This window comes from Coregonus clupeaformis, chromosome 3 (genome assembly GCF_020615455.1).
Source record: "Coregonus clupeaformis isolate EN_2021a chromosome 3, ASM2061545v1, whole genome shotgun sequence".
Taxonomy (NCBI): domain Eukaryota; kingdom Metazoa; phylum Chordata; class Actinopteri; order Salmoniformes; family Salmonidae; genus Coregonus; species Coregonus clupeaformis.
The window spans coordinates 42140502-42166600 of record NC_059194.1 but is presented as its reverse complement, the minus strand read 5'-3'; the positions used below and the strand labels follow the sequence as shown (position 1 = coordinate 42166600).

Here is a 26099-nt window from a genome sequence, read left to right as displayed (position 1 = left end):
TACATAAGGCTGGAATGGGCTACAAGACCATCGCCAAGCAGCTTGGTGAGAAGGTGACAACAGTTGGTGCGATTATTCGCAAATGGAAGAAACACAAAATAACTGTCAATCTCCCTCTGCCTGGGGCTCCATGCAAGATCTCACCTCGTGGAGTTGCAATGATCATGAGAACGGTGAGGAATCAGCCCAGAACTACACGGGAGGATCTTGTCAATGATCTCAAGGCAGCTGGGACCATAGTCACCAAGAAAACAATTGGTAACACACTACGTCGTGAAGGACTGAAATCCTGCAGCGCCCGCAAGGTCCCCCTGCTCAAGAAAGCACATATACAGGCCCGTCTGAAGTTTGCCAATGAACATCTGAATGATTCAGAGGAGAACTGGGTGAAAGTGTTGTGGTCAGATGAGACCAAAATCAAGCTCTTTGGCATCAACTTAACCCGCCGTGTTTGGAGGACCCAACACACGGCCAAGGCAACAAAGGAGTGGCTCAAGAAGAAGCACATTAAGGTCCTGGAGTGGCCTAGCCAGTCTCCAGACCTTAATCCCATAGAAAATCTGTGGAGGGAGCTGAAGGTTCGAGTTGCCAAACGTCAGCCTTGAAAACTTAATGACTTGGAGAAGATCTGCAAAGAGGAGTGGGACAAAATCCCTCCTGAGATGTGTGCAAACCTGGTGGCCAACTACAAGAAATGTCTGACCTCTGTGATTGCCAACAAGGGCTTTGCCACCAAGTACTAAGTCATGTTTTGCAGAGGGGTCAAATACTTATTTCCCTCATTAAAATGCAAATCAATTTATAACATTTTTGAAATGCGTTTTTCTGGATTTTGTTGTTGTTATTCTGTCTCTCACTATTCAAATACACCTACCATTAAAATTATAGACTGATCATTTCTTTGTCAGTGGGCAAACGTACAGAATCAGCAGGGGATCAAATACTTTTTTCCCTCAATGTATACTGTAGTTGAATAGTGTCGTACAGTGCCTTGCAAAACTATTCATCCCCCTTGGCATTTTTCCTATTTTGTTGCATTACAACCTGTCATTTAAATTGATTTTTATTTGGATGTAATGGACATTGGTGAAGTGAAATGAAAAAAATAACTTGTTTCAAAAAATTCTAAAAAATAAGTAATGGGAAAGTGGTGCGTGCATATGTATTCACCCCCTTTGCTATGAAGCCCCTAAATAAGATCTGGTGCAACCAATTACCTTCAGAAGTCACATAATTCGTTAGATTGCACACAGGTGGACTTTATTTAAGTGTCACATGATCTGTCACATGACTCTGGGGCCTTTCAGAACAGGTGTATATTTTTACATTTTAGTCAAATTGGTTGTTGATCATTGCTATACAACTACTTTTAGGTCTTGCCATAGATTTTCAATTAGATTTAAGTCAAAACTGCAACTCCAGTGTAGATTTGGCCTTGTGTTGTAGGTTATTGTCCTGCTGAAAGGTGAATTAATCTGTGTCTAGTGGAAAGCAGACTGAAGCAGGTTTTCCTCTAGGATTTAGCCTGTGCTTAACTCCATTCCGTTTCTTTTTTATCCTGAAAAACTCCACAGTCCTTAACGATTACAAGCATACCCATAACATGATGCAGCCAACACTATGCTTGAAAATATGAAGAGTGATACTCCGTAATGTGTTATGCTTGGGGCTCATTCAATACAACACTTTGTATTCAGGAAAAAAGTGAATTGCTTTGCCGCATTTTTTGCAGTTTTACTTTAGTGCCCTGTTGCAAACAGGATGCATGTTTTGGAATAGTTTTATTCTGTACAGGCTTCTGTCTTTTCACTCTGTCAATTAGTTTAGTATTGTGGAGTAACTACAATGTTGTTGATCCATCCTCAGTTTTCTCCTATCACAGTCACTAAACTCTGTAACTGTTTTAAAGTCACCATTGGCCTCATGGTGAAATCCCTGAGTGGTTTCCTTCCTCTCCGGCAACAGAATTGGGAAGGACGTATTTTTGTAGTGACTGGGTGAATTGAAATACCATCTCAAGGGTAATAACGTCACTATGCTCAAAGAGATATTCAATGAGTGTGGTTACATGCACACAATCATTTGATTATTGTGAATAGTCAGATAATATAATAGTTCGATTAAAACGTTTACATGCTTTGCAAGAAGAACGATTTCCCAAATAATCCTATTTACATTGACACATCAGAAATCAGGCTACCTGATGGCAGAAAATCGGCAATCAAAATAAAAGTTATACCACAGCGAACATGTTTGGTTCTGAGTTCGGACATATAAAGTTTGTATGTGAAAACTACCTCTAAGACATATACATTCAGTTGTTCTGAACACACTTCAGTCACGCTAAAGAGGGAGGCTCGCTCGGCTGGTGCTAGCACATGCACAGATCAAATGCACTGCTGGAAAGCCTATTAAGGTGTTTACATGTCCTAATAATTTGAAAGATTGCTCAGAAAACCGGGTGTTTTAATTGGCATACAGTGGGGGAAAAAAAGTATTTAGTCAGCCACCAATTGTGCAAGTTCTCCCACTTAAAAAGATGAGAGGCCTGTAATTTTCATCATAGGTACACGTCAACTATGACAGACAAAATGAGAAAAAGAAATCCAGAAAATCACATTTTAGGATTTTTAATGAATTTATTTGCAAATTATGGTGGAAAATAAGTATTTGGTCACCTACAAACAAGCAAGATTTCTGGCTCTCACAGACCTGTAACTTCTTCTTTAAGAGGCTCCTCTGTCCTCCACTCGTTGCCTGTATTAATGGCACCTGTTTGAACTTGTTATCAGTATAAAAGACACCTGTCCACCACCTCACAGTCACACTCCAAACTCCACTATGGCCAAGACCAAAGAGCTGTCAAAGGACACCAGAAACAAAATTGTAGACCTGCACCAGGCTGTGAAGACTGAATCTGCAATAGGTAAGCAGCTTGGTTTGAAGAAATCAACTGTGGGAGCAATTATTAGGAAATGGAAGACATACAAGACCACTGATAATCTCCCTCGATCTGGGGCTCCACGCAAGATCTCACCCCGTGGGGTCAAAATGATCACAAGAACGGTGAGCAAAAATCTCAGAACCACACGGGGGGACCTAGTGAATGACCTGCAGAGAGCTGGAACCAAAGTAACAAAGCCTACCATCAGTAACACACTACGCTGCCAGGGACTCAAATCCTGCAGTGCCAGATGTGTCCCCCTGCTTAAGCTAGTACATGTCCAGGCCCGTCTGAAGTTTGCTAGAGTGCATTTGGATGATCCAGAAGAGGATTGGGAGAATGTCATATGGTCAGATGAAACCAAAATATAACTTTTTGGTAAAAACTCAACTCGTCGTGTTTGGAGGACAAAGAATGCTGAGTTGCATCCAAAGAACACCATACCTACTGTGAAGCATGGGGGTGGAAACATCATGCTTTGGGGCTGTTTATCTGCAAAGGGACCAGGACGACTGATCCGTCTAAAGGAAAGAATGAATGGGGCCATGTATCGTGAGATTTTGAGTGAAAACCTCCTTCCATCTGCAAGGGTCTTTCAGCATGACAATGATCCCAAACACACCGCCCGGGCAACGAAGGAGTGGCTTCGTAAGAAGCATTTCAAGGTCCTGGAGTGGCCTAGCCAGTCTCCAGATCTCAACCCCATAGAAAATCTTTGGAGGGGAGTTGAAAGTCTGTGTTGCCCAGCGACAGCCCCAAAACATCACTGCTCTAGAGGAGATCTGCATGGAGGAATGGGCCAAAATACCAGCAACAGTGTGTGAAAACCTTGTGAAGACTTACAGAAAACGTTTGACCTGTGTCATTGCCAACAAAGGGTATATAACAAAGTATTGAGAAACTTTTGTTATTGACCAAATACTTATTTTCCACCATAATTTGCAAATAAATTCATTAAAAATCCTAAAATGTGATTTTCTGGATTTCTTTTTCTCATTTTGTCTGTCATAGTTGACGTGTACCTATGATGAAAATTACAGGCCTCTCTCATCTTTTTAAGTGGGAGAACTTGCACAATTGGTGGCTGACTAAATACTTTTTTCCCCCACTGTATGCTTACTTTGATTTTGACCATACGCCAATTTAATATAAACAGAGTAAGGTGTTTGCATGAATATTGCATAATCTGCCTACTATAATCAGTTTAATATCGAATTATTAGTGTGCATGTAAACTTACTCAATGTCTGCTTTTAAGATTTTTACTCATCTACCAATCGATTCCCTTCTTTGCGAGGCATTGGAAAACCTCCCTGGTCTTTTGTGGTTGAATCTGTTTGAAATTCACTGCTCGACTGAGGGACCTCACAGATAATTGTATGTGTGGGGTACAGAGATGAGGTATTCATAAAAAAATATTGCACACAGTGAGTTATGTGACTTGTTAAGGAAACCTTTACTCATTTGTAAAAACTTCTAAAAACATAATTCCACTTTGACATTGTTTTGTCACTGGCCTACACACAATACCTCAATCTCAATTTAATCCATTTTAAATTCAGGCTGTAACACAACAAAATGTGGAAAAGGTCAAGGGGTGTGAATACTTTCTGAAGGCGCTGTAGGTGATAATATCTCTCTAGGAGCTGATCCGTCGTCAGTATTGTGGAATAATTCCCAATGTTAAGGTCAGATTTGAATGGAGAAAGCTGATCCGAGAGCAGTGCTGCATTTTTTTCAATCGTATCAATATCGACCCATGCTCTGACGACCCACATTATGAAAGTTCTCCCTACGTGGTGTTTTGGGAAACGCGTGTGAGTTATTTGGCCGTTATAGGAACGATGCATCGTTAAAACACTCGTAAGCTTAAGTTCTATCGGGAAACCGGGCCCAGATCAGTATTCGTGTGGCTGTAGTAAACAGGTAACTGGTACCAGGGGTGTATTCATTAGGAACCAAGCTGAACCTATCGCAAGCAAACGGAATGAAACGGGGAGGGACCTACCTGAAATTGTCCAATAGTTGCAAAACATTTTCAGTTTGGAGTAAATGGTGTCCGACTAATGAATACACCCCAGTGTCGGCTGTGAGTGTGGTTGTCAGTCATGCAGGAATGTTGTCCTTCTCTTTCTCATTTCTCCTGTGTTTATCATGAACTCTGAAGGCTGTTCCCACCGCCCACTGTGTAAACAGATGCGCACACACACACAAATGCTCTCTTTCTCCTCTCTCCTATCACTCTCATACACCGTACTGTCGGTCTTTTTCTCTTTCAGTTACATTTCTGCTGAACTTTCAATGAGCTTTTTTTGGCATGACAAGTCGTTATCTTATATTGCCAAAGCAAGAACCTATTAAATCAATAATAGCAATGAAATTATAACACAGGGAATATTGACCACAAGCTCTTGTCTCTCTCTCTGTGTATGTAATCCCATGTAGCTCAGTTGGTAGAGCATGGCGCTTGCAACACCAGGGTTGTGGGTTCAATTCCCACGGGGGATCAGTATGATTTTTTTAAAATGAAAATGTATGCACTCACTACTGTAAGTCACTGTGGATAAGAGCGTCTGCTAAATGACATCTCTGTCTTTTTCTGTCTCTCTCTAGCCGGTCCAGAGACCCAGTGCTTTGCTCAGCCCTGCGGTCATGTTCGGAACAAGAAAGACCTGGGACCTTGGCCACGCCCCCTGTCTGCAGGAGCTCTGGAAGAAAGACGTCTCATTGGATGGTGAGTGGATTCTGTAGGCCCACACCATTGGGCAGCAAGGGAGTCCCACTGTGACACAGGGGTGGGACTAAACCAGTGTGGCTGCATTTTTGGGATGACAAAGGGAGGGAGGGAGGGAGCATGAGAGGGAATGGGAGAGGTGTGTGCTGCCTGTCTGACAGGACTAAGAGTAGAGGAGTGTGTGACACATTCCCATGAGCTGTGCCTCTCAGTGAAACTGGGAGAGACAGGAAATATTGGAGAAGGGAAGGAATTCCTATATCTGACTGGAGAGGGGAAAGGAAGCGTGTATGACAGCGGTCTGAGAAAGTGGTGAGGAGTGAGTGTATGCCAGGCTTCTCTCTCTTTCTCTACCTCTCTCAGCTGAAGGAGTGCGTCTCTAGCAGGTACAGAGCTTCTAGCTGATCCCCTTACAGCCACAGCCCAGGGGCCAGGAGTGCAAACACTGGAGCTATTGTGTGTGTTCGTGTGTGTGTGTGTGCATCAGTCTGTGGGTGTGTGTTTCTCTGCGCTAATGTTCTCGCAGGACTGCTCAAGGTGACGATGGAGCAGCAGAACTGTGATTGTGCTAGTGCAGAAAAGAAAGCAAGAGAGTGACTGTCTGAGAAAGAAAGAGGCAGAGAGAGGGGAGAGAAAGGGACAGTGTTGCTAGCGAAGCGGAGAACGGAAGTTAGAGAATGAGAGGAGGAGGAGAGGATGGTAGCGTTTACGTGTCCAGTTGTATAATACTTAACAATGTGTGTCCTAATTGTGTGCGAGTTTGTGTGTACATTTTGTACGTGTGTGACTCCGCTGTGGGACTTAATCTGCTGTTTCATCAGTTACCGAATGCATGCTGTTTTCCCATCCTTAGAGGTACGAGTCAGCCTGTGTGTCTCTGTGTGTTAAACTGATTTGCGCAGTGTGTACACATAATGTATTTGTAGATTGTGTGGGGGATACTTTAAGCACTACTTCCCTGAATAAGTGTATTTTTCTTGGTGTGTGTTTTGCCTTAGTCTGTGATCCATTGTATGTATAAGGCGCTTTGTTCAGTTAAATTGCTCTTACGTGTGTATTAGGAAATAAACGTCTGTGTTTGAGTGTGAGCATGTGTGTTAATACAGGTTAATATTGTAGGGTTGATTGTGTGTTTAATAGACCCAGTGTAGTAGTACAGTGCACTGATTGTCCTCAGGTTGATAAGACTCTGGGCCCCCATACAGGTGACCATACACATGCATACACACAGGTAAACAGGCCTGTATGGAGTTAATGCATCACCTGCTGGTTCCTGTGTTATCACACTGCTAATCTAGCTGTGCTGGTTTCCATGGGATTGTCTGTGCGAACCTTGAAGGTTGGGCAGGGAGAATAGGGGAGAGGAGAGAATAATGGTTAGTAGAGGGAGAGGGGGGGAGAAAGGTAAGTGGGGAAAAGAGAGGGCAATAGCAAATGACCTCTGACACAGGTAGAAATGGAGGTAGAGAGAGGGAAGGAGAGAGCGGGAGAAGATGGAAAAGGGTAGAGGGATAAAGAGGTATAGAGGCTGTTTTCTGACTCAAGTGAATACAGGATCGTCTCTGCCACAGTGGATAAGAACCTAATCAACCCATTTGGCTGAGGCTTGTTTGTGTACTGTGTTTAACTGTGATTGTACAGTCCATGTTTGTGTTTCTTAACTTTGTTTATCCCTCCCGTTTGTCCGTAGCGAGCTCGGTGGACTTCTTGATGAGTGATGGTGAGGAGGACTGCTCCTTCCTGTCTCTACCCGCAGCCACTTTCCCACAACGCACCGCTCTGACCACTACTGACCAATTAGAAACCAGCCAGCACAACCACAACCAACAGCTACTCATACAGGTGAGATGACTGCACACGCACAACTAATACTCAACTAACTAGGTCAATGTGGTTAGCGTATCGTTCATATTGGTGGGTGTTTTCCCAACATGGTTTGTCCTGGTTTCACTGGCTAAACTGGTCGGGGGGGGTTTCAGGTCAGTAATAGCCCTGGGGAGTGGGACTCAGTCGATTTATCGATCAGGTTTTAATGAGCTTTTAACACACACCAATGCAAATACACACACACACACACACACAGCCTAGCTGTCATTATCCTGTACACTCTGTATGGACTCTGCAGAACAGAGAATCCTGTGTGTCTGCATTGTATCCCTCATGTGGTTTCATTTCATGTGTGTTCAGGATTGTGTTGCTTTGTCAGCATTTGGAGTAACATAGGGTAGAGCTCACACTGTTACAACAACACATACCTTTATAGTAATAAAACAAACAGATCTTTGTTCAGGAGGGTATAACGGACTGAACGTTGCATGTAGAAATGTCACAAATAGAGCAGACCTAATTTTATCACATGACTGAGAGGCATGTCTGTTCTACATAGTATATTTCCGTTGGAACGTTCCACAATGTTGTGCCCCACTGAACACAGCACAGAGGAGTATACTACAAACCAGGATCAATGAGTTAGCCAGCTAACTTGGATAAACAAACAGAAATAAGTACTGATTTTCTGGTTCATTAGGAAAGATAAACTAAGATGTGTTTTTGGTTGTTGGGTCAATCAGACATGCCTATTTCAAGCTTATCTTTCTATAAAATAAAAGGTTATTTCAGAATATTTAGGAAAGTGAGCTGGCTAAGTCATTGATCTTGCTTTGTAGTATACCCCTCTGGCGTGGGTATTCTAAACTGTTCTGCCCAGCGCCTCGTGACCAGTGTTTCCTAATCTGCTGCTGTTACTTGGATTTGGACTTGCGTTGACAGCCCCAGTGCTGAGTCATAAAACTCACATCAGCACTTCATAAGATGGCATTGGCGCCTCATAGCGACAGGTCTTGCAGATTAAAGATGACAGTGCTGTCCGTGCCTTTTGACGCGTGGCTTTTAACTGGACGCGTACGCGCAAACTTACCCGCGTACACAAAAAGCTGTCTCTTCAACAAATCGTTGCATTTCCTCCATATTCCTCTTTGGTTCATCGTTGTGCTGGTTCTCCTTGATCTCATCTGCCATTTCTCTTTGTCTTCCTCCACCCCTCTACACCTTTCATTGCTGTACATCCTCTCATCCCTCTCTCCTCCCCCCATCCCCCTTTCATCCACAGAAGGTCACCTGGTCCTGTTCCTGGACATCTGCCTATGTAATGTCCTCATTCGCTCTCTTTCACTTTCTCTACAGTCTCTCTCTCTCTCTCTCTCTCTCTCTCTCTCTCTCTCTCTCTCTCTCTCTCTCTCTCTCTCTCTCTCTCTCTCTGTCTCTCTGTCTCTCTGTCTCTCTGTCTCTCTGTCTCTCTGTCTCTCTGTCTCTCTGTCTCTCTGTCTCTCTGTCTCTCTGTCTCTCTGTCTGTCTGTCTGTCTGTCTGTCTGTCTGTCTGTGTATTTAGTCTTTTAGTTTCTTTAGTCTGATTTGTATGGCTGTAGGTGCTTTCAGTTGGTAGAGTAGCAGTTTCATCTCTGCATCCGAGTCTATGTGTAGTGGTTTTCAAACCTCTTCTCGGGGACCCCATGCAGTTCAATGTATTTGATCTATTTCAAAACTAGCACACCTGATTTTAATCTTCAACTAATCATCAAACCCTTGATTAGGTGAATTACACTCACCGGCCAGTTTATTAGATGCACCCCATCTAGTACCGGGTCGGACCCACCTTTGCCTCCAGAACAGCCTGAATTCTTCAGGGCATGGATTCTACAAGGTGTCAGAAATGTTCTACAGGGATGGCATCACACAGCTGCTGCAGATTGGACGGCGGTACATTCATGCTGCAAACAGCCCATTCCATCTCATCCCAAAGATGCTGTATTGGGTTTGGTCAGCAACAATGTTCAGATATGCTGTGGCATTCAATTGTTGCACAATTGACCTAACATGTGCCCGGAAAACTTTCCCCACACCAGTACACCAGGCAGGATGGGTCCATGGACTCATGCTCCTTACGCCAAATCCTGACTCTGCCATCAGCATGACACAACAGGAACTGGGATTCGTTGGACCAGGCTCTATTTTTCCATTCCTCAATTGTCCAGTGTTGGTGATCGCGTGACCACTGGAGCCTGGCCTTAGCGGATAGTAGTGGAACCCGGTGTGGTCGTCTGCTGCATTAGCCCATTATTTTGTATTTATTTTTAAGTCATTTAGCAGACGCTTTTATCCAGAGCGACTTACAGGAGCAATTAGGGTTAAGTGCCTTGCTCAAGGGCACACCCGTCCGTGACAAGGATCGACGAGTTGTGCGTTCCGAGATGCTGTTCTGCACACCACTGTTGTACTGCACAGTTATTTGTCTGTTTGTGGCTCGCCTGTTAGCTTGCACGATTCTTGTCATTCTCCTTCGACTTCTCTTATCAACAAGCCATTTTCGCCCACAGGACTGCCGCTGACTGGATGTTTTTCAGCGGCTGTTTCTGAGATACTGGATCCGGCGACCATACCACACTCAAAGTCGCTTAGGTCACTCGTTTTGCCCATTCTAATGTTCAATCGAACAGTAACTGGATGCCTGTCTGCCTGCTTTATATAGCAAGTTACAGCCACGTGACTCACTGTCTGTAGGAGCGATCCATTTTTGTAAACTGGGTGGTGTACTTAATAAACTGGCAGGTGAGTGCAGATGAGCTAGTTCGGGGCCTCAACAAAATTGTGAAATGTCTGGGGGTCCCATAAGAGATGTTTGAAAACCACTGGTATAGGGGTATATCCATTTGAATTCAATCACTTTTTGACAGCACCTCTTGATTTGAACAAAACCTTCCATACACATTTGGCCGTTGTAGAAGTGCTCAAAGTGACTTTTTGGACCTGAATGCCAAAACATTCAAGAGATAAAGGTGCGCTCAAAGTTGACCCATTTTGCGTACCCCACCATACCATGAGACATCCATGTCTTCATCACTGGAAAAGATAATCGGTTGAGATGTATATAATTTAAAAGCTTGCGAACAGGGTTGTCAAACTTTTTTATAATGTCTGGAAAACAAGTTGTCAGGTTTTTTACCTTTCAAGTCAATTGTCTAAAAACGCTTAACTCCAATTTTTTTGTTGTAGCTTAGAGACCATTTTACATAAGGTTTTTGTGTTGTGCCCACCATTGGTTGAGACACTCTTGAAAACAGGGTGGGTGTCATGAGTTTACACGTTTGTTGATAAATGACGTTTAAGGTTGTTGTTTTTATAACGTTTTTTATAACGTTTTTGTTTTGTTTTAAATGATATCAAACTCAACCGTTTATCTTTTCCAGTGATGAAGACATGGATGTCTGTCTCATGCTATGGTGGGTTCTGCAAAATGGGTCAACTTTGAGTACCTTTATCTCCTGAATGTTTTGGCGTTCATGTCCAAAAAGAAACACTTTCTGACCACTTCTTCCATGGGCAAACATGTATAATAAATGTTTAAATCAAAAGGGATGCTGTCAAAAAGTGATTGAATTCAAATCAATTAACCTATAGACTGACTGGATGGGTCAGTTTTGATCGGACCTGTGAACATGGATGATGTTATAAACGGTCCAATCCTCCTTTACACATCCTCGTTCCCTTGGAATTGTGACGTTTACGACCTGTCGGGCTTCTAACCTTTGACCTTTGCCGTGTATGTGTGCATGTGCACGTGTCTAGACACTGCAGGAGAAAGTGTGTGAGTTCCAGGCGCGTCTGCGACGCGAGGAAGCTTCCCGGCGTCTGCAGCTGCAGAGACTGCAGCAGAGTCACGAACAGAGTCTGCAGGAGAAGACTAACGTCATACGCACTCTAAAGGAGGAGCCGCACACAGCACTGCCCAACGGTGAGAGAGGAACGGGGGGAGATGGATGGATACAGGTAGGGAGGGAGGGGATAGAGGGAGGAAGAAAGAGAGAGGGAGAGCTGTAATAGAGGAGTAGGAAGGAGAACTGCAGCTGTAAAGAAAGGACTGAGTCGTGACTGATACATCAGTAACTACTGTGAAATCAATGACTCCAAATGGTCTCGTCATGGTGTGTGTCTGTCAGGACGGTGTTCACAGTACTGACACAAACCAGCCTGTCAGCAAGAAGAGGGCTGTGTGTCACGGCTGTGACCGACTGTCAACATGCATTATCCACTACTGTGGGGCTGTTTTTAAATTCTGTTGGTGCGCGTATATGTGTTATCACTGTGTGTGTTGCAGGTGTGAGGGCAGTGCAGAGGCTGGCTGAGCCACAGGAGCAGCAGCAGCACAGCAACCGTCTCATTCAGGAAGGAGAGCAGCTCATCACAGCGCTGCGCACGCAGGTGGGGGAGCTGGAGGAGAAGCTGCTAGACCAGACCCAGGAGGTGGAGAGACTGCGCTCGGAGCTGGTGAGTAGAGGGAGAGGAATGGAGGAAACTCAGGAGGAGAGAGACTGGTGAGGGGAGAGGAGAGGAGGGATGGAGGAAACTCAGGAGGAGAGAGACTGGTGAGGGGAGGGGAGGGATGGAGGAAACTCAGGAGGAGAGAGACTGGTGAGGGGAGGGGAGAGGAGGAATGGAGGAAACTCAGGAGGAGAGAGACTGGTGAGGGGAGGGGAGGGGAGGGGAGAGGAGGGATGGAGGAAACTCAGGAGGAGAGAGACTGGGGAGGGGAGAGGAGGGATGGAGGAAACTCAGGAGGAGAGAGACTGGTGAGGGGAGGGGAGGGGAGAGGAGGGATGGAGGAAACTCAGGAGGAGAGAGACTGGTGAGGGGAGAGGAGGGGAGAGGAGGGATGGAGGAAACTCAGGAGGAGAGAGACTGGTGAGGGGAGAGGAGGGGAGAGGAGGGATGGAGGAAACTCAGGAGGAGAGAGACTGGTGAGGGGAGGGGAGGGGAGAGGCGGGATGGAGGAAACTCAGGAGGAGAGAGACTGGTGAGGGGAGGGGAGAGGAGGGATAGAGGAAACTCAGGAGGAGAGAGACTGGGGAGAGGAGGGATGGAGGAAACTCAGGAGGAGAGAGACTGGTGAGGGGAGAGGAGGGGAGAAGAGGGATGGAGGAAACTCAGGAGGAGAGAGACTGGTGAGGGGAGGGAGGGGAGAGGAGGGATGGAGGAAACTCAGGAGGAGAGAGACTGGTGAGGGGAGGGGAGGGGAGAGGAGGAATGGAGGAAACTCAGGAGGAGAGAGACTGGTGAGGGGAGGGGAGGAGGGATGGAGGAAACTCAGGAGGAGAGAGACTGGTGAGGGGAGGGGAGGGGAGAGGAGGAATGGAGGAAACTCAGGAGGAGAGAGACTGGTGAGGGGAGGGGAGAGGAGGGATGGAGGAAACTCAGGAGAGAGACTGGTGAGGGGGAGGGAGAGGAGGGATGGAGGAAACTCAGGAGGAGAGAGACTGGTGAGGGGAGGGGAGAGGAGGGATGGAGGAAACTCAGGAGAGAGACTGGTGAGGGGAGGGGAGAGGAGGGATGGAGGAAACTCAGGAGAGAGACTGGTGAGGGGAGGGGAGAGGAGGGATGGAGGAAACTCAGGAGGAGAGAGACTGGTGAGGGGAGGGGAGGGGAGAGGAGGGATGGAGGAAACTCAGGAGAGAGAGACTGGTGAGGGGAGGGGAGAGGAGGGATGGAGGAAACTCAGGAGAGAGACTGGTGAGGGGAGGGGAGAGGAGGGATGGAGGAAACTCAGGAGGAGAGAGACTGGTGAGGGGAGGGGAGAGGAGGGATGGAGGAAACTCAGGAGGAGAGAGACTGGTGAGGGGAGGGGAGAGGAGAGGAGGGATGGAGGAAACTCAGGAGGAGAGAGACTGGTGAGGGGAGGGGAGGGGGAGAGGAGGGATGGAGGAAACTCAGGAGGAGAGAGACTGGTGAGGGGAGGGGAGAGGAGGGATGGAGGAAACTCAGGAGGAGAGAGACTGGTGAGGGGAGAGGAGGGATGGAGGAAACTCAGGAGGAGAGAGACTGGTGAGGGGAGAGGAGGGGAGAGGAGGGATGGAGGAAACTCAGGAGGAGAGAGACTGGTGAGGGGAGGGGAGGAGGGATGGAGGAAACTCAGGAGGAGAGAGACTGGTGAGGGGAGGGGAGGGAGAGGAGGAATGGAGGAAACTCAGGAGGAAAGAGACTGGTGAGGGGAGGGAGGGGGAGAGGAGGGATGGAGGAAACTCAGGAGGAGAGAGACTGGTGAGGGGAGGGGGAGGAGGGATGGAGGAAACTCAGGAGGAAAGAGACTGGTGAGGGGAGGGGAGGGGAGAGGAGGGATGGAGGAAACTCAGGAGGAGAGAGACTGGTGAGGGGAGGGGAGGAGGGATGGAGGAAACTCAGGAGGAAAGAGACTGGTGAGGGGAGGGGAGGGGAGAGGAGGGATGGAGGAAACTCAGGAGGAGAGAGACTGGTGAGGGGAGGGGAGAGGAGGGATGGAGGAAACTCAGGAGGAGAGAGACTGGTGAGGGGAGGGGAGGGGAGAGGAGGGATGGAGGAAACTCAGGAGGAGAGAGACTGGTGAGGGGAGGGGAGAGGAGGGATGGAGGAAACTCAGGAGGAGAGAGACTGGTGAGGGAAGGGGAGGGGAGAGGAGGGATGGAGGAAACTCAGGAGGAGAGAGACTGGTGAGGGGAGGGGAGGGGAGAGGAGGGATGGAGGAAACTCAGGAGGAGAGAGACTGGTGAGGGGAGAGGAGGGATGGAAAGAGAGAATGAGTGCAGAGCCCAGCTGGCCTACATTCTTGGGCAAGCCTGGGAAAGACGAGCTCAAGATAACTGACACCTTTTCTTCCAGGTGTAAGATCGCACCGTGACACACTTCTGCTTCACAGGTATTCTAAGGTGTTGCATGTGAGTGAGAGAGTGTGTAAGAGGGTGAGATGGGGAGGTGAGGGAGAGGGGGCAAGTCAAAGTGCAATGGTATGTACATCTGTATGTGTCTCCTGATGTTTGTGTCCGGGGGGCAGAGAAAAAGTGCTTGTGCATTGCTGTGTGTGTGAATACATTGTAATGTATTCCTGTGTGTATTTATATCCCTCTGTGTGGTGCCTTTGTGAGTGTGATACTGACATGTGCCTGTTCCTCCTGTCCTGTAGGGGGCGACCGACCTGGAGAAGCACCTGGAGCTGTTGGTGGTCGAGAACGAGCGGCTGAAGCAGGAGCTGAAGGCATGCAAGACCTCACTGCTCCAGGAGGCTCCTCCACCGGCCTGCACAGCCACTGACTGCCCCCACAGCCAGGTACGGGTGTGGGTGTGGGATGGGCAGAATCAAGTGCGGCAGAGGCTGTGAAAACCCTGTTTTTTTTTTATCTGTCTATTAGAAACTCAGCAAAAAAAGAAACGTCCTCTGTGTTTATTTTCAGCAAACTTAACGTGTAAATATTTGTATGAACATAACAAGATTCAACAACTGAGACATAAACTGAACAAGTTCCACAGACATGTGACTAACATAAATGGAATAATGTGTCCCTGAACAAAGCGGGGGTCAAAATCAAAAGTAACAGTCAGTATCTGGTGTGGCCACCAGCTGCATTAAGTACTGCAGTGCATCTCCTCCTCATGGAATGAACCAGATTTGCCAGTTCTTGCTGTGAGATGTTACCCAACTCTTCCACCAAGGCACCTGCAAGTTCCCTGACATTTCTGGGGGGAATGGCCCTAGCCCTCATCCTCCGATCCAACAGGTCCCAGACGTGCTCATTGGGATTGAGATCCAGGCTCTTCGCTGGCCGTGGCAGAACACTGACATTCCTGTCTTGCAGGAAATCACGCACAGAACGAGCAGTATGGCTGGTGGCATTGTCATGCTGGAGGGTCATGTCAGGATGAGCCTGCAGGAAGGGCACCAAATAAGAGAGGAGGATGTCTTCCCTGTAACGCACAGCGTTGAGATTGCCTGCAATGACAACAAGCTCAGTCCGACTCATGTGGCGGGCCGGGCGCACTGCACGCTGACACGGTCGTCAGGTGTACGGTGTTTCCTCCGACATTGGTGCGGCTGGCTTCCGGGTTAAGCGGGCATTGTGTCAAGAAGCAGTGCGGCTCGGTTGGGTTGTGTTTCGGAGGACGCACGGCTCTCGACCTTCGCCTCTCCCAAGTCCGTACGGGAGTTGCAGCGATGGGACAAGACTGTAACTACCAATAGGATACCACGACATTGGGGAGAAAAAAGGGGGTCAAAAAAATAATTGTAAAAAATAACTATGTTGTGTTATATAGGATGCAGAGGCCCTGCGTGGGGAGGTGTCTCGCTGGGAGAGCCAGGCCAGACCGAGGGAGAGGAGGCTGGCTGAGTTGGAGCAGCAGGTCCTGGAGAAGGCCGGCCGGGTGGAGACGCTCAGCCGACAGCTGGAGGAGTCCAAGCGCCACGCGGGGGAGATGCAGAGGCAATTGGAGGAGTCCAAGTGTCAGCAGGGGGAGGTGGAGCAGCAGCTGAGCGTCCGGCTCAGAGACTGTGAGGAGGAGCTGGCCAGACAGGCCACCCAGCCCCATCAGGTCAAGGTGAGGAATCGCAAAAACTGTCCCATTTCAAAAACAACCCCTTGCTAGCTCCTATGCTACTTAATGGTCCCTCATAGATCTGAAATTGTAGGATGGGTAAGCTATATGTTGGTAGCTTACCACCTATTCAATGTTTTTGAGTTATATGAATGACTGGGATGTTACGAGAGCATTTGCTGCTGAATTATGTTCCCTGATGATCTTACGATATCAATCTCTCTCTCCTGCTCCCTACTTTTATCGCTCTCCTCCTACCTCACCTATCTCGCTCTCTCTATTCTCTATCCGTCCAGTATGTGACTGAGATAGTGGAGGTGGAGTCGTCAGAGTCTCAGCAGGCCGTAGCTGAGGCCCAGGCCAAGAGCGCCACCCTGCAGGAGCAGCTATCACTGCAGAGACAGCTGCTCCGAGAGCTGGAGACACAGCTGCACGAGTCCCAGAGGACCAGCACCCAGCTCCGAGCTCAGGTATACACATAAGGAGATGCACATGTACACAGACACACACACAACCATCTAACAACATGCACATACTACTCTCACACACGCATACGCGTAACCCTCTGTGCCCCTTCCTAATCCCATGTTATTTCTCAAGTTCTCCTCATTCCTCCCCCTGGTACCAGCATTGGTACAATCCAACTCACCCCCTTGTAGTAGATTGTGGCGGTACGGTCCTTCACAAAAACACCCTTCCCTCCCAGTAGAGGTGATTGGTTTGACCCTCGTCCCATCCCCTCCCCTGTAGAGGCATGGTCCGTGTTAACCCCTCTCTCTTCGCTTACGTTTGGTTCCAGCTGCGTGCAGACCGCGGCCGTATCTGCGGCCTGCTCTCCAAGGCCGTCGGAAGGGGCAATGGCGAGGTCATTTGCAGGTTGTCGAAGGTTGGCCCCCCTTGATAGCCACATTAGACCCCTCATAGTGCGTCCTGTTTTCCACTACATCACTTCCTGTGTCTCTGGCACCAGCTCCCCAAACTCTGCCCATCTGTGTGGTTTCAACCCCCCACCAAAACCCTGTGTGCTGTAGTGACACGGATAAACTGTACCCTAAATCTGTTCGAGGGTCCTCCAGTCTTGTATTGGGGGTGCAGTGTGTGGTTGTTTTGGATTAGCTTTTAGCTGTAATGATGGTTCACAACACATTGTGAACCCATTAATGTATCCTGTAGCTGAGAAGAAGCAAACCCGATGGTTTTGCTGGGAGCTAACTTTTAATTAGTTCCATCGGTTAGTTATAGGCTTCAGATTTTAGATGTTATGGGACATTTGAAGCCCTTAGCTCAAATTCCCTGGTAGCTATTAGATCTGAGTTCCAGCGTTAGCTTTTATGCTAGCTTTTAGCTCTCATCCCTTAGCTCCAGGTAGACCAAAAAACACGCTCCAGTCCCCATCCAGACCAGTGTGGTGTGTTGGTACGGTCCCAAGATCTACTCCAATCTCCATTTCCAACCCTCTCTAAACTCTCTCTCTGTCCCCTGTAGATCCTGGTGTACGAGGGGGAGATGGAGCGAGCCCAGGGCCAGTTGGAGGCTGAAATGCAGAACCTGGAGGAGGAGAAGAACAGGGTGATAGAGGAGGCCTTCATCAGGGCCGAAAGCGAGATGAAGGCCGTGCATGAGAACCTGGCAGGTAAGCCGAACGTTCAGGACTATGTGCTTTTTGCATTTGCGCGTATGCACACCGCAGTCCTGGGCGGTATTCATTAGGGCACACCGAAGCGAAACATTTTCCATCAAAAAACAAAAGTGATTTTCTTACTAGACAACTTCAGGTTTTATTCAATTTTGTTGGCCTTCGTAATGAATATGACCCAGGAATGTTTGTATGCTCTGTTTTATTTTTGTCATTATTCACTGTTGTAACAAAATGTGTGCGTATGTGTATCCCTCCCTGTCCCCAGGTGTGCGTATGAACCTTTTGACCCTGCAGCCAGCCCTGCGTACTCTCACCTGTGACTACAACTGTCTGAAGAGACAGGTGCAGGACTTCCCCTTAATGCTGGAGAAGGCCATCACCGAGGCCAAGCAGGAGATCTGCCAGGTGATAGGCGAGGTGAGCAGTGCCAACCAAGAGCTGCTGAGGAAGTACAAGAGAGAGATGAACCTGAGGAAGAAGTGCCACAACGAGCTGGTGCGCCTCAAAGGTACGACCCCTTGACTGTGCATACTGAGAGGTGTGTGTGATATCAGTCGTTCATACTAGCTAGTACATCCAGTATATTCCACAGGTGCATCTGTGTACATAACAGATCGATTCTGTTCAAAAGCAGTGTATCTTTGCATTTGTTGTCCCAAAACAGCATTGTAATGTGTCTCCTCTGCCTGCTCTTCCCAGGTAACATCAGGGTGTTCTGTCGGGTGCGGCCGGTGTGCCGAGGGGAGCGTGATTCTGCCGAAAACATGGTCAGCTTTGACCCAGACGACGACGCCCTTCTCTACCTCTCCAACAAAGGCAAACTGATGACCTTTGAACTGGACAAGGTGTTCCACCCTCAGGCCACACAGGAACAGGTCAGTAGAACATCATGACTTGAGTACATCTCAATAGTCTAAAGTGGCTCCCTTGCCGTCATCTTTAATGATCTGAAAACGCACCACAGGTAAAAGCAACATAAGATGTTTCTCATCAGCACAGATGAAGGAAATGACATGAGAGGAAGCCCCTTTAGATTATCGCGATATACCACAAGGATGTTGCGGTCTATATATATTCTAAGGGTTTACTGTCACCAATCACAACAGCTGTCATCCTCTCTGATTGGCTAACCAGGTGTTCCAGGAGGTCCAGTCCCTGGTGACGTCCTGTATTGATGGCTTTAACGTGTGCATCTTCGCCTACGGACAGACGGGCTCAGGAAAGACCTACACCATGGAGGTACTCGCTGCTAATATGCGCACACACACACACACACACACACACACACACACACACACACTTACTTTCACTCTCTCTCCTCCTCTCTCATGGCTACAAGAGATTAATTAAGGTTAGATAGAAATCAAGAGATGTGATTGTTAATAGCAAATGTCTTGTCTGTCCTTTTCTTTAGGGTGTGGCCAAGGACCCGGGCATTAACCAGAGGGCTCTCAGACTGCTGTTCTCTGAGGTGACTGAGAAAGCACCCGACTGGGACTTCAAGATCACTGTTAGCATGGTGGAGATCTACAACGAGACCCTACGGTGAGGACACACACACACACACACACACACACACACACACACACACACACACACACACACACACATCAGTATAAGGTCAGACAGGGTGTGTGGGTTTGGATTTGGATTTGAGTGCAGGTGCATGTGCAGCCTTGCCTCAGAGGTTACACAATGACAGAGGTGAAGCAAGGGTGATGTAGTTACAATACGTACCTTTATGAGAAGGCTTTTTTAGATCACGGCTCAAGCGTTATTTCATTGTAATTTAGACCTAAGCTGTCTTTCACACAGTTCCTGTGTGCATGTGTGTAAGCAATTTGAGTGCATGGGCCAGCAGTTATATAAAAGTGGATTATATATAATGTCCTTGGTTCATCTGTTGAATACAAGAGCTCCTCTCCTCCCTCTATCCCTCCCTCTCTCTGTTGCATAATCTCTGAACATCTGTGTGTCCTTTCTGCCAAAGCATGACGGCAGGACGCACCACGAGAAGAGGGGTGGAATATCATAGCGCATGAAAGAAGCCATTTTGGCCCCACTTAGTTGGAGAGTCGACTACAGATTATCTTGATCGTTTTTGTTAATTTGAGCTATCTATGTATCTATCTAGTTATCCATCTATCGCTCTATCTGCCGAATGTTGTTGGGGGATATCATAGGACAAATATCAAACGTCACCATACACCCAAAGTAGTGCTGTATGCGTATCATTTTAAGACAGTCTTTTTCTTTGAGTGGGAACCATCTTTGTGACAGTGCGTTGCTGTTGTTTTCTGTAGGAACCTTTTGGGGGACAACCAGGGTGAGAAGCTGGACATCAAGATGAACCCAGACGGTAGCGGTCATCTCTATGTACCGGGCCTCACGGAGTTCACTGTCCAGAGCCCTGAGGACATCAATAGGGTGAGGCCACCATTCAACTACTGCCACTTATACTATGCCTGCCACAGGTTAGCTTTGTGTCCGATGTCCATAAGTGTGCTCTGATCTGCAATCAATGTGTCAATCAATCAATGAATCACATTTTGTTCATATGGTGTTACTTACCAGTCACAAAGTGCCAAATGGTATTCCTGGCCTAAACCCCAAAGCAATACTTTTCCTTCAGTAGTGTTTTCCAATTAAATACAGATGTGTAGAGAAAGCTGTTATTGGGCATTGTTTACAATCATGCGTCAGTTATTAAGATGGCTCCCACGGTTCTTAGGCCTGAGGCTGAGTTCTCATCCTGAAATGTCTGTCAGAGCTCTTGTGTTCCCTGAACCAGTGGAATGTGCCCAAGACGGGATTTGCCTCTAGTCTACAGATTAGTTTGTGTGTTAATGATTGAAATCTGCTCCTGTGTGTTCTGCCATGTGCATATGACGGAGCAGTTATTCACTTCCTATGACCCCTGACCTCTAACCCCTGGCCTGTGCCCTCTGTGTAGGTGTTTGAGCTGGGTCACATGAACAGGGCCACGGCCTGCACCAATCTGAACGAACACAGCTCCCGCTCTCACGCCCTCCTCATCATCACCGTAGCAGGCTTCAACTCCTCCACCGGGCACCGCACGCAAGGTACACACACACAATTCCTGTACTGGACATCGCACGCAAGGTACACACAGATACACACACACACACACACACATTCAGGATTTTATCTCTGTACAACCTCTGCTAGGTAAGCTGAACCTGGTTGACCTGGCTGGCTCAGAGCGGATTGCTAAATCCGGGGCAGAGGGCAGCCGCCTGCGAGAGGCCCAGTGCATCAATAAGTCCCTGTCGGCCCTGGGTGACGTCATCAATGCGCTGCGGAGCCGACACTCCCACGTGCCCTTCAGGAACTCCCGGCTCACCTACCTGCTGTCTGACTCACTGAGCGGGGACAGCAAGACCCTGATGATGGTGCAGGTGAGAGAGGGAGGGGTACAGGAGGGTGTGAGAGGGATTGGGGAGGGAGAGAGGGGTGGGGGGTAAGGGGTTTCAAATTAAATTGTTTATTAGCCTATAATAAAACCATCAATGCTTGATGCCATCAATGCTAGCCTTCAGGCTAATATCAGAAGGTATTTTCTCTAGGTGTCTCCCCTGGTCAGTAACATGAGTGAGTCGGTGTGCTCTCTGAAGTTTGCCCAGCGGGTACGGACCATCGAGCTGGGCAACGCCACCAGGAGACAATGGGAGAACTCCTCCACCTCCTCCTCGCCCACCCATGACAGCGTGGAGGTAACCTACACACACACCCTCGAGAGAGAGTGAGGGATGCACTCACACATGAAATCTCACACACGTTTGCTAGGTCAGCCCAGGGCTTACGTCAAACCTTCCCCAGATCACTGAGGCCAATCTGGGGCATCAGATTTCATTCTGTCCCTCTGCCCTTAATGATCCAGGTCGGGAATGGGTTAGGCAGAGCTGAACACAAAGCAGTTGTTTTAGGAAACCCACTTTCTAGCTAAAAATATCTAGTAGGCTCAGGATGTTTGAAAAGTTTATCTCCAAAACGCCTCTGGGTCATTTCATTTTAGCAAGCCATGACACCCACCATCTCAGATTGTTCCGACATCGTTTCTGTAGATGGAAACAGATAAGATTAGCATTCCTGGTCATTCCACCTCAAAAAGAACAAGAAAGAGGATTTTGACACCCACCATCTCAGATTGTTCTGAAATTGTTTCTGTTAGAAACAGATAAGAGTAGCATTTCTGCAACATTATTTTGTTGAAATAATCATGACTTTCTTACATGAAATGGGAGGTTAACTTGGCCCCAGACAATCGATCTGAGATCGACTTAAGTTTCAGTCATGGGATTTTGCTTTAACCCCTGACTGCAGTAGATGAGAGCGAAGCAGAGAAACAATCGTAATCCAGTTAGACAGGATCCTTAGCGGAATGGGGTTGAATGAGGAACTTGAACTTTGGTATTGATATTTCTATAATTGACCTTTGACCTTTCTGCAGCTGGACTCTCCCCCGGTGACTCCCGTGCCCCTCCCCATCTCCCGGGCCAGCAGTGCCGGCTCCACCCTCTCCGCCTCCTCCAAAACCCCCACCACACGACGGAGGTCTCAGTCCCAGCTCTCAACAGGTAAATGTATGTACACACACACACACCCCTTAGTCCCAGGTCTCAACAGGTACACATGCCTCTCTTGAAATGTCCACTGTCACCATGAACCCTGGGACCCATCAATATACAACAACACTAACATGTACAAACACCCCATACACACACACACACACACACAACCTTATGCCACCTTATGCCACCATTATGATGATATAAAAAATATATACACAAACAAAGTGAACTCAAGTGAGGTGTGAATGGTCAGTGTGAATCCGTACACTCCTCTGTGTCCTGATCCTCTGGTCTGATTGGTTGGTTTGCAGACAGGCTGTTAGGCAGAGCCAGCCCATTGGTGGGGGACGGTGGGCAGGTAGGTGGGGTTTATGCTGATTGGTCGCTTGGCATGGAAAGTAAATGCTCAGCATGGCATGGTGCCCAGTGCCCACCCGTGTCACCTGGTCAATGCCCACCTATCTAACACACCCCGCCTCTAACCCCAGGAAGTCGTGCGATTGTAAACTTTTTGTGTGGGTCTTGACTCTTGCCCCTCTGTCTGTGTGTGAGAGACTGCAAGCTTTGTTTGTCTATCTGCAGATCCATGTGTGTGTGGGTGAAGGTGTCCGTACAGGTCTGTGATTGTCTGGCTATCTGTCTGTGACTCTGTGGCTGTCTGACTTCTGACTCTGTCTGTAGCTGTCTGGCTGTCTGTGATTTTGTCTGTGACTGACGGTCTGAATGCAATTCTTATTTGTGTGATCTGCATATTGTATGATGGTGATGGTGTTTGTGTGTCTTGTCTATATGGATTTGGTGTGTGTGTGTGGAATCTGTGGATACATCACCTCTTCCTCTCCCCCATCTGTGCTGCTCTCTGGCTTGGTTGTAGTGAGCCGTTATTAACAAAGGGACACCACTCCCCATGATTCACAGTATTACTCTTCCCCTACAGGACGATTGAAACTGTCTGTCTGAAGGCTCCAATGGATCCAGAATGAACCCGGACCCTGACCCAGTCAGCCATTGGGCCGTCTGAACAGGAGGGTGTTAACCAGCACCTTGACCCACCAATAGAAACTCTCTGCTTTGGGAACAACCTATCCGCTATCAGCCCTCTCTCCTTCTGCTGATCTCACTCAGCCAATGGGTGAGAGCAACTGGACTAGGCAAATTATCAGATCTGACCGATCAGATTGAGAGAACGGTGACATTTCATTTATTGAGCTATTTGAACAGCAGAGGGATGAAGAGAGGGATAGAAACTTTGACCCCCATGGAAGGCCGCCTCATGCTGCATACCAAGACTGTCCCAATGCTCTAGAAATGGCCTCCAGGTCTCCTTTTCTTCATTACTACTGATAGCTGAAAGGAATGGACAGGTGTTAATTTTAGCCAGGACTGTTGTACAGCCTCCTATATCTTAACTACGTGTCCTCGTCTATACCCCTCAAGGAACACACCAGACTGCAAGTGACTACAGGACACACCTGTCTGTCTTCCACACCTGACTAGGGGCCAAAGGGGAGGAGCACCTGAGAGTAGCACAGGCCCCTGTCCTAAAAACAACTCTCATAAAGAAACCCTTTACTCCTCACAGCCCAGAACAACTCCACCCCACCTTTCACTCCTTCACCTTTTGACCCTTCAACAGGGCCTGTGATCTATTCTCCCATTGGCCAATGGACTTGCTCTCCCCACCCCTCACAATAACGCCACACCCACACCCCTAGGGCTAACCAATCCCTTCGTCCCATCATCCACTAACAGTATAGACCTTCCAATCACAGTATTTCTGGGTAAAAATGCACTTTAAACGAGGCCGTTACCTTCTTGATGTGTTTTCTAACAATACTCCAGCTACGGATTATGATAATATGCATATACAGTATATATCTGTGTGTTTGAGATGTTTTTAATTCCTTTAGTCTCCGTTGTTTTTTTTGTGTTTTTTATGAGGGTTCCATCCCAGTCTCCTTCCACACTTTCTCCCCCTCATCCAATCAGGGTACTCCACAGATATAGAGCTGGGCTTCTTTTACCCAATAGGATGCGAGCAATAAGAGACGTGAGTGCGGAGAGCGTTTAACTTCCTGTGTAGCCGTTTGTGTTTTAGATTAGATTTCTCCAGGGCAATACAGAGTACTGCATGGAAACGTTAATGTTCCTGGATATGTTGTCGTGTTTCTTGTACCAAGCGAATAAAGCTAGAACGATTCAAACTCCCTGCCAGACAGGAAATGCCATTCCTGTTATTGGATGCTGCCGGTTGAAGTTGCCCAGAGGCACAGATCTAGGATCTGTTTATTCTACCCAAATCCTAAGGTTATCCAATAGGGACACAAAACTTACCCTAGATCCGCATCCAGGACCGCTTTATCCTACTCCCTATGGCTGACCACAAGCTGCCAATGACAACGGATCACCTCACTGAACAGACACATGTAGCTGCAGAAACTGCTGCCCCTGAGGGAGTGATAAGCTTGTGAACTGCGTTTGAAAATGCATCCAGTGTAAATAGGAATGCTTAGTACATTTGATCAGCTGATCGATCAGTACATATCAGCTAATCGACAGTGTTTCTTCAATGTTAAACCAATGTTCCCTCCAATACCAGGATGTCCGAGGATCATTGAGGACACGCTGCATCGTGTTGCTTGCTTTTGTCCTTGTTGCCGCCGTAGGTTTCTAGTGTTGTTTTTGTACACCCTTTTTAATAAACACTCAATACCAAATGAAACTCAACCGTCTTCTTATGCCGTCTCTATAGAGCACAGGTCTCTAACAGATGTTTTTTGAAATATGCTGCTTTCTAGAGGTTATATACTCTACCAGTCAAAAGTTTGGACACACCTACTCATTCAAGTGTTTTTCTTTATTTTTTACATTGAAGAGTAATAGTGAAGACATCAGAACTATTAAATAACACATATGGAATCATGTAGTAACCAAGAAAGTGTTAAACCAAAATATTTTATATTTGACATTCTTCAAATAGCCACCCTTTGCCTCGATGACAGCTTTGCACACTCTTGGCATTCTCTCAACCAGCTTCATGAGGTAGTCACCTGGAATGCATTTCAATTAACAGGTGTGCCTTCTTAAAAGTTAATTTGTGGGATTTCTTTCCTCCTTAATGCATTTGAGCCAACACTGTTCATGACAAACTGTTCACACCCCTCTTGTTGGTTTTGAGAATTCTGCAGGTTTAAAGCTTATTTCCTGCAATTCTACACATTTTGCCATGTCGGTGTGTTCATGTGATGTTTGAGTGACAATTAAATTTTACTATATGGGCTAAAAAACCTAAATAAAAAAACTTTAGCTGACATGGGCTAGTTGATCTGGACATATCTGATAAGTTATCAATAGCTCTTTAAGGTATGTGGCAGGTAGCCTAGCGGTTAAGAGCGTTGGGCCAGTAACTGAAAGGTGGCTTGTTCGAATCCCATAGCTGACTGAAATCTGTTGGTGCCCTTAATCGCTCCTATAAATCACTCTGGATAAGAGTGTCTGCTAAATTACTAAAATGTAAATGTATGCAATGACTAACATGAAAAGAGGAACTGATGATGCACTACCCAATTTCGAAATTGCACCTTGTGTATTCTGCTATTACAACTTTGAAGAGGAAGTTTAAAGCCGGACTGAGTTCTTGCAGGTGGCATTTTTTTTGTATGGAGTCGAATTTGGTTAACAAAAAGATGTAATGGCTTATTTGATCGAAATAGTAGTTTCGGGACACGTGACATCCCGGCAATAAACATTTTTTCAACAGTCGGCGTTGTGCCTGGTTATAAACCCTGCCTATTTCTCTTAT

At 47.2% G+C, this 26099-nt stretch overlaps 1 protein-coding gene across 12 annotated transcripts in view; it reads left to right on the top strand.

The window, feature by feature from the left end:
- Positions 1-25024, top strand: part of LOC121579081 (kinesin-like protein KIFC3) — a 64677-nt gene extending 39653 nt beyond the window's left edge. For 4 of the 12 annotated variants that reach the window (XM_045208660.1, XM_045208666.1, XM_045208656.1 and 1 more), the window contains exons 2-22: positions 5557-5677; positions 7368-7519; positions 8787-8822; positions 11300-11465; positions 11829-11998; positions 14661-14804; positions 15788-16069; positions 16363-16536; positions 16866-16952; positions 17552-17699; positions 17971-18213; positions 18405-18580; positions 18840-18944; positions 19120-19250; positions 20009-20132; positions 20659-20788; positions 20895-21124; positions 21293-21439; positions 22177-22309; positions 22609-22655; positions 23235-25024. In XM_045208660.1, coding sequence (XP_045064595.1) covers positions 5596-5677; positions 7368-7519; positions 8787-8822; positions 11300-11465; positions 11829-11998; positions 14661-14804; positions 15788-16069; positions 16363-16536; positions 16866-16952; positions 17552-17699; positions 17971-18213; positions 18405-18580; positions 18840-18944; positions 19120-19250; positions 20009-20132; positions 20659-20788; positions 20895-21124; positions 21293-21439; positions 22177-22309; positions 22609-22655; positions 23235-23243 — 2916 coding nt within the window. In that variant the 5' untranslated portion in view covers positions 5557-5595 and the 3' untranslated portion in view covers positions 23244-25024. Of the gene's footprint in view, positions 1-5556; positions 5678-5846; positions 6064-7367; positions 7520-8786; positions 8823-11299; positions 11466-11828; positions 11999-14660; positions 14805-15787; positions 16070-16362; positions 16537-16865; positions 16953-17551; positions 17700-17970; positions 18214-18404; positions 18581-18839; positions 18945-19119; positions 19251-20008; positions 20133-20658; positions 20789-20894; positions 21125-21292; positions 21440-22176; positions 22310-22608; positions 22656-23234 lie in introns of those variants that run through there. The other 8 variants (XM_045208629.1, XM_045208624.1, XM_045208670.1 and 5 more) reach the window with 8 other exon arrangements.
- The last annotated feature ends 1075 nt before the right edge of the window (positions 25025-26099 follow it).